The sequence below is a fragment of the Myodes glareolus genome, chromosome 6, assembly GCF_982192425.1.
Source record: "Myodes glareolus chromosome 6, mMyoGla1.1, whole genome shotgun sequence".
Lineage (NCBI taxonomy): Eukaryota > Metazoa > Chordata > Mammalia > Rodentia > Cricetidae > Myodes > Myodes glareolus.
In genome coordinates this window covers 49,789,791-49,802,031 of record NC_142031.1, presented here as the reverse complement: position 1 = coordinate 49,802,031, position 12,241 = coordinate 49,789,791, and the positions used below count along the sequence as shown (strand labels likewise).

General features: G+C 39.4%; 1 protein-coding gene across 1 annotated transcript in view; it reads left to right on the top strand.

Annotated features, from left to right (window-relative positions):
• LOC125404125 (uncharacterized) overlaps window positions 1-9,015 on the top strand; it is a 29,298-nt gene extending 20,283 nt beyond the window's left edge. The window contains exon 3 of the mRNA XM_085690800.2: window positions 1,135-9,015. Within this exon, the coding sequence (XP_085546926.2) occupies window positions 1,135-1,156 (22 nt within the window). The 3' untranslated portion in view covers window positions 1,157-9,015. The remainder of the gene's footprint in view (window positions 1-1,134) is intronic.
• Window positions 9,016-12,241: the final 3,226 nt, after the last annotated feature.

Genomic DNA, 12,241 nt, shown 5'->3' with positions numbered 1-12,241 from the left:
AGAGACACCATGATCATGGGAATTCTTAAAAAGGAAAATATTTAAGTGTAACATGTAGGGGCCTGCTTGTTAGGGTATCTGTCCCACCCGGTACCCCACAGCTGGCAAGCCCCAAAGAAAATCACACAGAGGACTCCATAAGATTATAAACTAATTGGCCCTTAGTTCAGGCTATTTATTAGCTCTTATAACTTATGTTAGCCCGTTATTTTTATCTATGTTAGCCACATGACTCAATACCTTTCTCAGCGGGGCAGCTTATATTTTGCCTCTCTGGTGGTCTGGGCAGAACTACAGATGTTGCTTCCTGCTTCCCAGAATACTCCTGTTCTCTTTGCTCCACCTCTACTTCCTGTCTGGTTTTCCCGCCTATACTTCCTGCCTGGCCAATCAGCATTTATTTAAAACATGATTGACAGAATACAGACAATTCTCCCGTACGAAAAAGTGTGTTGGCTCCCTTTCAGTTCAGAGTGTTAGTCCAGCATCATAATGGCTGAAAGCAAGGCAGCATGCAGGCAGACATGGTGCTGGAGAAGGAGCTGTGAATTCTTACATCCTGACTCACAGGTAATAGGAATTGGTCTGAGACACTGAATGTGGCCTGAGTATATATGAGAACTCAAAGTCCACAGTGACACATTTCCTCCAGCAAGGCCAGAACCTCTCTAACAAAACTACACCTCCTAATAGGAACACTTCCTTTGGGGGCATTTTTCAAACCATCATAAGGTGTTTTAAGAAACATCTATGATAGAAGATTCTGTATCATGTCAGTCTGCCTGTTAAGACTAGCCACCCTAATATGTGCACTGTCTTAAGAGCCAGGGACCTTGAGGATGTGGTTATAAACTTCTACATAGGAGAGTGGGCATTCCTGGAGTCTAGTTAAAAGAAGTTCTACAGAGATGTGGTTGAGGAAACATTTTCTCTCCACAGGTAAAATCCAAGTATCCTTCCATTTCTTGTTCAGTCAGAGAACAACTGTGTCCTGCTTATATTTGTAGTGGTGTGATTCGAATTCTTAAAGGGAGTATGTAGTGAATTTAGTGATCATACCCATGTCATAAGACCTAGCTTGTAAAAGTTCTTTTAATGTTGAATATGTCATAATTATTTTTTGTTTCCTTCCAGAGAAATCAGAAGAATATATTAAAGAAGGCTACAAAGATCTTGGCAGAAATATGAAGGAATTTATATTCAATAGAAAGCAATTCATATCAAACATTTTGGAATCATGGGACAACTGTAAGCTTCCAGATGATTCAAATACACCTAAGGAAAAAAATGAGTCTACACAGATTTATGTAACAGAGCATTCAATTGTGTCATTTGATATTTGAATATCTCATCTATGCAATCTTTGAGTATCGCCAATATGGGATGCAGCATAAATTTCTGGTAGAGCTGTTCTGGTGCTTTGTTTCACAAAGCCTGCCTTTTATGTCCTAAAGTAGTTACTGTCTTTCTATATATTATTTTGAGGTTTTGAATCTAAGTGCTATGTTTTCTTTGCTTTCTTTTCCTGTAACAAAAAAAAAATTCTAGGTTGGAGTTCATTTTTGCTTACACTCCCTTGTCACAGTTCCATCCCAAAATGAAGCCAGAGCAGGATCTCACGCCTTACAGGAATCTAGAGGCAGGAACTGAAGCAGAGGTGTGGAGAAATGCCGTTTACTGGTGTGCCCCCATCCCTTATTCAGCTACCTCCCCTTTTCAACAATGGCCCACTTCTTTACGGGGACACCACCCATAGAGAGCTGGGCCACTCTGTATCAAGCAGTAATCAAGAGAATTCCCCCAATAGCATGCCTAAATATCAGTCTGGTAGAGCCATATTATCCATCAATGCCCTTTCTTTTCACATAGGCATCCTTGCTCATGTCAAGTTGAGAAAAACTAACCAGCACAGTTATTGCTTGTCACTGTGACCTGCAAATACATGACTATTAATGTGTAACCTTACATGTTTATTTGTCCCTAAATCCTCTTACGATCACAATACAGCCAGATAGTGGTGATATGCACATTTAATCCCCGAATTTGGGAGGCAGAGTCAGGTGAATCTTTGAGTTCAAGGACAGCCAGGGCTACAAAACCAAAAACCAAAACAAATAAATAAGTAAATAGATTACAAAAATATAGAAATTTTTTGTAGATTTGCATAATCTAATATTAGAAATCTCCCAGTGTTCAAATTTCATGCAGTTTAAATGCTCAGGCTCTTTTACAATTCAGTATCTCTTTAAAAGACCAATAGGTCTCTATTTTCAGTTCCTGAAAAATCTTAAGTTTGTACTTCTCTTTTTTAAATAGGAAGAAGGATGAACCAATGCTGGCTTCTGTACAAGGCTTTTTCTTTTGGACCACCGATCAGCTCCTAAATCGTGACATGGAGACTACTTATTAGTGTTGAAAGCTTTACCTTAACTTATGTTCATTCCTAGCTAGCTTTTATATCTTAAATTAACCTGTGTCTCTTCATCTACATTTTGCCTTCAAACTTTTTACCTTCTCTTTCTGTATGTCCTATTCCATCTTACTGACTGGTAGCTACCTGGTTGCGTGACCCCGGGCATCTGCCTTCCTTTCTCCCTCATTCTCTCCTTTCTTCTTCTCTTCTTCATTGATATTCTCTCTCCCCACCAGCCCTGCCTATCCTGCTCATGCCTATCTATTTGGCATTCAACTTTTTATTAGACCAATCAGGTGCCATGGCGAACAACAACACACCTTTTCCTAATTAAACAAATGCAGCATAAACAAATGTAACACATCCTTACATCATTAACAAAGGTAGCAGAAACAAAGGAATTACACATTTACACAGTTAAAGTAATATTCTGCAGCACAAGCAAATGTAACACATCATTGCATAGTTAAATATTTCACAACAGACTTTGACTCAGATCAAAGTAAAACCCCCACCTCTACATTGTAAATTATGACCTCTAATCCCATATCTGCAATGCACTCACAATGTTCTGATTTCCTATGTCTCTTGCATGATCCACCCTTTTGGTTTTGCCATGCACAGAACACATAATTTGTCTGATAGTCCCAAACTCACTCCACTCCTCAGTTGCTTCAGTCCTTAGAAATGAAAGCCTTTCCGTGGTACTATCCTCTCTACTATGCCATAGGCTCAACACATTGCTCCTTCAAAAATGGCCTAGCCTTTCTTCAACCATCCTAACATATTGTGCCAAGTCTCAACTTCTCCAAAACCACTTCTATCCGGATATTTCCAATTCAACCAAACCTACACCTTCAGTACTGGCCTCCCATGGCCTTTGATGGTGTTAGTCTCAGTTTCTTTCCAAGACTCCTGCAAACCAGCAGCTCTTATGATGCCAACAGCACTATTGGTGAGGAAAAAAGCTTACAAATTGTATTCTACAGCAAACTTGAGATATAAGCTTGGAATACTCTGGACCACATGTCTATGCACTAACTGAAATCCCTTAATATTTCTTTTAAATGATGCTGTTTTCTTGTTAATCCCAGATCATTCTTTAAGACCAGAAGAAAAGAAAGCACAGAATCTTTATGTAAAATATCACAGAAACTGCCTCAGTAGAGTTTTGATGTTGCCTCCATCATTCCTGGAAATATATAAGCCAGACTTCCATTTTTTCTTTATTCCCAGCATTCCTATACTCAGGGTTCCAGGAAAAGTTCATTATCCTCTGAGCATTTAATGATTTTTCCAGTTTAATGTTCCAGGCATTCTCCCAGTCCTCATTAAAACTACAATGAGCTCTGATAGCAGTACCCTATGAACCTGGTAGCAAAATTCTATTGTAGAGTCTTCTCTGTTCCTGTGATAAACACCATGACCAAAGTCATATTTTGGAGCAGTGAAGCTTATTTTGTCTTACCCTTCAATGTTACAGATAGTCCATCCAGGGAAGGCAGGGTTGGAGCTAAAATTAGGCAGGAAACTAGAGAGCAGAACTGAACAGAAGAATATGGAGGACTACTGCTTACTAGCTTGCTCCTCATGGGTTACTAAGGTACCTTTCATATAAACTCACACCCATTTACTCAGGGACACATTACTCACCAAAGAATAAGCCCGCCCTTATCGATGAGGAATGAGAAAATGCTACCACAGCCTGGTTTCCAGGTCAATCTCATTGAGCCATTTTCCCAATTGAGGGTCCCTATCCTAAGATGACCCTAGCTTGTTTTGTGTTGATAACTAACTAACCAATACAGGGTGAGTATTTAGAATGTAAAAATGCCAGTGTTTTACTACTTTTTGTGATTGTTATGATTGTTTCTTAATGCCAGGACCTTTGCCTTCATGGTCACTCCTTTTACGTTTATTAATTATTTTATGTGTATGTGTGCATGTGTGCACCACCTTTGCAAAAAACATGTGTGGGGGCCAGAAGAGGGCAGCAGATCATTCATATCAAGAATAACAGGAACTTGTGAGGCCTCCACAGGAATGTTGCCCATCAAACTTTGGCCTGCTGGAAGAGCAAGAATTGTTCTTAATCCCTGAGCCAATGTTACAGCTCCTTCATAATTCTTATAGAAGTCAACACTCTACTCCATTACACATGCCAGGGTCTTTATTGTAGTCCATATTGTCTCTAACATTGGTGGCATTCTTCTGTTGTTCCTGAGATAGTATAGTTGCAGTGCTTGACACAAGCCAGCCTCCAACATTTCCTTTGTTCACAGTAATGCTCTTTTCAACTTTTGCAGAACTCAAGTAGTTTAGAAAGACCATAGAAACAAATGTGAAAATCAGTGTGATGAAATTGGAGAAACAATCACAGAGAATATGGTAAATGAAGACATGCCTCCCTCAATAAGAGTGCATGAAAGCTGATTGCATGTAAGAAATGTCATTGTTCATTCATCATTACAGGTGTACCTCAAAAATAAACTTGGGGGAAACAATCTGAATATATAGGAGCTGTGGCAAAGACTTTTATACATCAGAAACTTTGGAAAGGTATCAGTCATTCTGAATCATTTTAAGTACTTGAAACTTCCCCTACAGAGAAACCATGTAAAAATCATGAAGCCTGTAGGAGTCTTCTTTTTGGTCAGCCTCAGGAGAGAAATCACACTGGAGATAAACCTAATGAGACTGTCTTAAGGATATACCCGTAAGGCCAGAATGATGAAGGAATCCATACAGAAGTAGAACCATTTATGTGTAAGCACTGTGAAGAATGCTTCATTGAATCCAGTGGCCTTAGCAACCATGAGAAAAGTCATGTTAGAGAGAAAAGTTATGTTCATAAGCAATGTGGGAAACATTTAAATATTCTAAATATGTTGAAAAACAAAGTAACTCATAGAGGAAAGAAATTTGTGTGTGTAAGTGTTGTTTCAAACCATCATCAGTTCCACTTACTCTAACATTAATGAAATAATTCACACTGGAGAGAAGCCTTATGCATGCAAGCGTTGTGGATAAACATTTATCAGATACACTTCTCAATACATTAGCGAAAGAATTCACAGTGGAAGGGAGGTTTATTCCTGAAAGCATTATAGACAACTTACTGTTTCTACTCATTGTAACATTCATGAAATAACTCACACTGGAGAGAAACCCCATGAATTTACGGCAAAAACTTAGGCTCTTTGGAGTTCTTGTAACACAAGAAAACAGTAGAATGCATGTAAACATTGTGGGAAAGACTTCACAAGTTCCACTTGCCACTGGAGGCATAAAAATATTCACACTGGAGAGAATCCCTTTATAAAATGTGAAATGTGGAGGCCCATGTTAGCTTCCGCACTTTTCTGTGGATACCCAGGCCTAATCCAGGAGCACGCTTTCCTGAACCAGGGCCACGAGAATGGACGACTGTCCTAAGGGTTTAAGCAGACAAAGACACAAGAGACCTGCTTGCTTGCCAGAGAGTAAAAAAGCTGCTGTTTATTAGACTCAGGTCGGGTATATATACCAGGAGGCAAGAGGGTTCAAAAGGGCATGGCCCCCTCCCATCAGGAGCAGTAGAATAGATTGATACATTCCCAGAGCCTCAGGCAGGATCAGCTATGGGGGAGGCAGGCGTGGGAGGCGTGTAGGGCCCGCAGCTGCAACCTTGTTTACAGGTGAAATTACCATAACAAAAACAGCCTTGTTCTTTCTAAGCTCTCCTCAAGCCAGTGCAGAATCTCCAGGGGCCAGAGGTCAAACAGCCCTGCGAAATGCCAAGGAAGAAAAGGGAAAAAGACCTGGGTACCTACAGGCCCAAAAGTGTGAACCCATTTCCACCTTTTCTGAAGGTCAGAGAGTTTGAGGTTGCTTACAATTGTTGACAACAACCACGGCTACACATCCTGACCCAGGATGTGATTATTCGGCTCATACAGGTAGATCCATGCCACCCTGACAGATGGTTTGGTAGTCACTCTCTTTTGTGTCCTGCTTGTCCCATTAGGACAGAATATTGTCAACAGTTGAGCCAATGGTACTTTCTTGCCATGTGGCTTACTTTTGCCACAAAGAAAACAAATCCAATGTGGAGTTTCTTCAATGCCTATCATTTTCTCTGAAGTAGATTAGTGCTTCCAGGAACTGACATGTCTCATTGTCATAAAAAAGGCTTTGGAGCCTTTTTGTGACAATGTAGCAAGACTATTAGCCACAGTTTGCAAAGGTCAGGTGTACCCAATAGGAATTCAAACACAGTACAAAGAATCTGAGATTAATTGCTATGGTTGAAAAAGTTTACAATCTTTGCCCTCATGCTGCATGCCACCCCTCTTTCCATGCTGATGGATGGGGCTCCTGCAGCCTGCCCTGGGCATTGTCAGCCTCAATTTCTGTCCCAACCTGCCTGCGATTTGACTCCATGGTTACTAAGCTATGGCACCCTTGTTGTGACGCTGTAGCCAGGGCTGCAGCATGGCACCCCGTTTCAGCTCCACCAGAGATGCTTTGTTCATTCAGATACCATGGGTTATCAATATAATTTAAAGGGTTTGAGTGCTTCATACAGGTACAGGTTTTTATGTGTTGATGCAAATGTAAAGTTATTTGATTGTATTTGGTTAATTCTGTTTAAAAAGTTTAGTTTGTCTTGTTAAAAAGTTTTTTGTCTATTTCTCGAGAAGTTGTGTATGCTTGTTTTGTTAGAAGTTTTGTCTGGTGTGTTCATGAGTTTTGTTGCAAGCATGGAGCTGAAACACAAATGGTTTGGATATTTTTGCTGTCTCTGACACACACCATTGCTGTGGCCACATTTATGGGCATGGCTCAGAATTTATTTCTGCACTTTGGACACTGGATTCGGGTTAATAGGAATTCACACGACTTTTTGATATAGATAATGTTAAAACTGTTTTATGTTGTTCCTTACTTAAAAGCTTTCTCCACATTTGGATTATATCTCTTCCTTTGCTAGACCCAGGCATACTCGTTTAAAAGCCTTCTCTATGTCACCCTGTCAGTCTGAGCCCCTGACACCGTGACAAGGAAAAGAAAAAAAAAGAAAACAAAGTAGAACAATCAAAAAAATTTTGGACTTGGTTTATATGAACATTCTCTACTTCAAAATTTTTACTTCTATTTTGTTAAATATGGTTAAAATCTGTTAAAATAAATCTATTTAAAAGTTAAAACTAGTAACACTAAAAACTGGTCATTTAAACTCTATGCATGGGCAACTTTAAAGGAGCCACATGGCATGATTCCAACTTGGATTGCCACCATTTTTTAGTCAGTTCACATGTCTGGTTGCTGTTTTGTGGTTTTAAAAAGTGGCTGTCACAGGATTTCACCAGCATATTGATTAGAGATGACCATGTAAAGTGGGTCTGACTAGGAGAAACAACAGATTTCTAAGATAATTTGGATTGCGATAGATTTTTACCTTCATGTCCTGTCCTAAAAGCAAGGTTTAAAACAACAACAACAAATAAGATTTAAAATATTAAATCTGTGCCCCAATGCTTTTATACTCAAAAATGTACTTTGTTCTGTCAAATAAATTTTTTAATATAAAAGTCATCCAAAAGATAATGGTTTTAAAGACATTAGGAAATTATAGGAAACAACTGAGGTTTGCAAACATATGGCAGGACGAGAGTCCCACGGAGAGTCCAGTTCCAAGGATGAACCTTCACCTTTACAAACGTCTATGCCAGGTGATGGTCACCAGAAGCACCAGCTACAGTGAAATGGAGCAGGCTGAGACCTAAAAGGCAGACTGTGTATATGTTGTTGAGGATGAGGTCAAAGATGTACTTTATTTTTGATATTGTGGGAAGACATTTAGGATATTTTAATTTTTAAAGAAGTTTTTGTTCTTATTTCAAGACAATTTTTAAAACATTTAAGTTTATAGGGACATTTGTACTTATAAATGTTTTATATTGTTAATACTTGGACTTAAAATAAAAGGCTAAAAATTAAGGTCACAGCCATAGCACCAAATACTAACAAAAAACTTGGATGTTCATTTCTTGTAATGCAGTAAGGCAATGACCTAAGCAGTCTGTCAAAACGGTTTGGAACAGTTTCTCAGCCCATTGAGCCTTGACCCTTTGGTGGAAAAAAAAAACCTTATTACAGAGGTAACCTAGAACCACCTGCATGTCAGATGTTTGCATTAAGATTCATAACAATGACAAAACTGCAGTTGTGAAGTAGCAACGGGAACAAGTTTGTAATGGGGAACATGGAGACCTGTATTAATAGATCAAAGCATTAAAAATGTCTCTCCTCTGGTGTGGGAGAATTGTCTGTATTCTGTCAATCATATTTTAATAAAACGCTGATTGGCCAGGCAGGCAGTATAGGCGGGAAAGCCAGACAGGAAGTAGGGGTGGAACAAAGAGACTGGGAGTATTCTGGGAAAACAGGAAGCTCCCTCCGCCACTTCTGTGCAGACCACCAAAGAGGCAGCATGTAACTTGCCCAGCTGAAAAAGGTACCAAGCCATATGGCTAACATAGATAAGGATAATGGGGTAATATGTGTCATAAGAACTAATAAGTAGCCTGACCTAATGGGCCAATCAGCTTTATAACTTATAGAGATCTCTGTGTGATCTCTGGGACTTGCCGGTTGTGGGGTACCGGGCGGGAACAGATACCCCAACGAGCTGGCCCTTCATGCTACACTCCTCACTCAAGGTCTATTCGGACTTAAAAATGTATGTCTAGCCTCCTTGCCTTTGCTAACTTTTGCTAAACTTAAGCTATTTGGATAAACTGAGTCATAGAAATATTTTATGTTTCATTAAAAAGAGCTTCAATTCAAAATCATTATTTTTAAAGCTAAACCTGATGGGATGGAATGTAAAATCCTAGTCATATAAAAATTGCTAGCCTAAGCACCGGACTGAGCCCCCCAAGGTCCAAAGGAGGAGCAGAAGGAGGAAGAACATGAAAAAGCATATCAGAACGGCAAGGGGAGTGATCACCCACTGATACAAGGCGACTGATCTAATGAGAGTTCACCAAGGCCAGTTGACTGGGACTGAAGGAGCGCTTGATCCAACCAGATTCTCTGGAGGAGGCTGGATTCTCTGAATGTGGCTGGCCCGAAGTCTTTCTAAAAAGCCATTGGCAATGACTCTGGGACTTGTTTCCTCTGCATATTCTGGATTTTTGGGCATCCAGTCTGATTAGATACTCACCTTCCTGGTCCTGGAGGGAGCGGGGAGGAACTTGAACTACCCACAGGGCAGGAAACCCTGACTGCTCTTAGGGATGGAGAGGGAAGAGGAGAGGGAGTGGGGGGAGTGGGAGGGTGTTGGGAGGAGGGGCGAAAATGGAAACTTGTATATTTTAATAAACTTTAAAAAAAATTGCTAGCCTATTGTTGAATGTTAAAAAAATACAAATTAATAGCTATCCTTATAAATGATCAAATTCATTAATTGTGGCCATGGTAAGTACTGCTTATATAATTAATTACAGGGATAAACCTTACTTAGTCCCCTGTATATGTTTTCAAAAGATAAGCTTAAAACAAATAACTAGACACAAAGTTATCTATTCAGATATACCTATATACCTATTCAGATATATTTAGTATACCTTAAATACTTCAGAGATCTGAAGAATATGACATATTAAATGTTGATTTAAAAACTTATTATATCAGACAGAGACTCCCAAATCCTAACAGTGACCCAAGGCCTCCAAAGAAGATTGTGGGGCACCACGATGTCTCTACCTGGATTATGATGATGCCGACCACTGGACGAGATGCCCCAATGTAACACCTGCTGCCAGGATTCAGTTCAGACTATAGACAAACAACAGGACATTGGAGAATTGATTGCACCACTTTTGCCTAGACAAAGTAAAGTCAGTCTGTTTCCATGTCCCTCTGTCAAAGGGGAAAAAAACTCTCACCATATGGGCTTTGCAAAGACTACTGTTCTGGTACTTCTGCCTCCAATGCTGTGGAAACCTGGGTATGGCTAACTGGATATGGACTGGCCCTGTTGCTTTTCATAGATTTGAAGGCTGCTTAGTCTGTATTCAGGCATAATTTATCTTTCTTTGATCTCTGATAGTGTTGATGACTGGGCTGGCTATAACTTTGTCAGCTTAGCAGTAGGCAACCAGGTTCTCCCCCAAGGCTAGTGCCAGCTTGTTGCTCATTTTATATATAAAAAGCAAGACTTAATATGGGTCTAAAAAAAGGTCTGAGGATATGAAAGCTTATAAGCTTTAAGGGTCTCAAAATGATTTGAGATGTAAAAACAAATTATAAAAATATAAACAAATAATTTAAGATATAAAAGAGTCAGATGCTGGAGTGAAAATGTGCTAACTCAGAGAGCCAGGGAGAGGATCCAGCTGTTTCCTCCTCTTACACTGATGCCACAAAGAGAAAAGACCTTACTCCAATGCCATCTCAAAACAAAACTTCCCCAAGTAGACATCCTTCTATTCTACTTCCTGTGCTTATCCCTCTCCATCTTCCTGACTTATTCACACTGTCTATGGATTTTTTTGGGGGGGTTGCTTACTCCATCTCCTGACATGTGTTTGATTTTAATTAATCCTGTTTATGATAAACAGAAAACTCCTGGTTTAGAGGTGTGTGCTAGGACTGATCCACACCACAGGAAGAACAGGTTTTTCCAGCAAACAACACAATCATGGGGTTCATGGTGTGATCAAATATCCTGCAACACAAAATAGATACAGATAATGGGATATTGGCTCATCCCTAGTACTTGAGGATTCCTTTCTGGTCCTATTCCAGGCTCCAGTGATTGAACTCACTTGGGACCTTATGCTACCCAAAAGTTCTGATTTTAGCCAGTCAGTGGCAGTTCATGCATTTAATCCCAGCACTTGGGAGGCAAAGGCAGGCAGATCTCTGTAAGTTCTAGGCCAGCCTGGTCTACAAGAGCTAGTTGCAGGATAGGTTCAAAAGCTACAGATAAACCCTGTCTCAAAAAAAGGCAAACACAAACAAATAAAGAAGTCCTGATTTTAACCATTAGAGCAAGAGTTAGGATGTAAAGAGCAAACTTAAGGCACCATCTTTGTAGAAAGCATAGGTGGGAATAAAGAAAGGATTAAGTGGACCAAAATCCTAGAGCATGTTGTCTTAGAAAAAAATGAAATCTTATTTTCCAGCGCCAGCAGTTGAGACAAGGGGAATTTCTTTGTCCAGTGGCTAATTTTGCCACAATGAAAATAAACTCCCATATGTAGGTTCTTTGATGCCCATCATCCACTTTTGAAGTAAATTGGTGGTGCCAGGAGCAGATATATCTCACTGTCATAAAAATCCTTAGGTTATTAAAACATCTTAAATGTCATATTCTGTTCATAACTTTGAAGTGTTTGAGGACCACCTATATAAAATATACCTATTTGACCTTGAAAACATCCCTAACATCACTACAAGTTTGATTGTTGTAGATGACTATGAACCTGCTTTTCTTAATTATTTTAAATAGTTTATAATAATAACTTTCAAGGGCTAGAAATGTACATTGCATTGTTAAATGACCTACATATGGAAACATATACACAGTATAACAAAAACAACCTTAAATTTATATCAATGTACAAAATCCACACCAATGTAAAATATTTCAGACTAGAAGCTGGTTTTTAGTTTAAAAGTTTAGTTGATTTTATAACATACCCTTTTATTCTATCACTTTAATATTTCCCTTTTTCTTTTTAGAAAGAGATTCCTGAGTCCAATTTTTCTTAGCATTCCTCCAGACCATGACCTACATTGTACTTGCCCCGTGAGGTGCAGGGTCTGCTCTCCCAA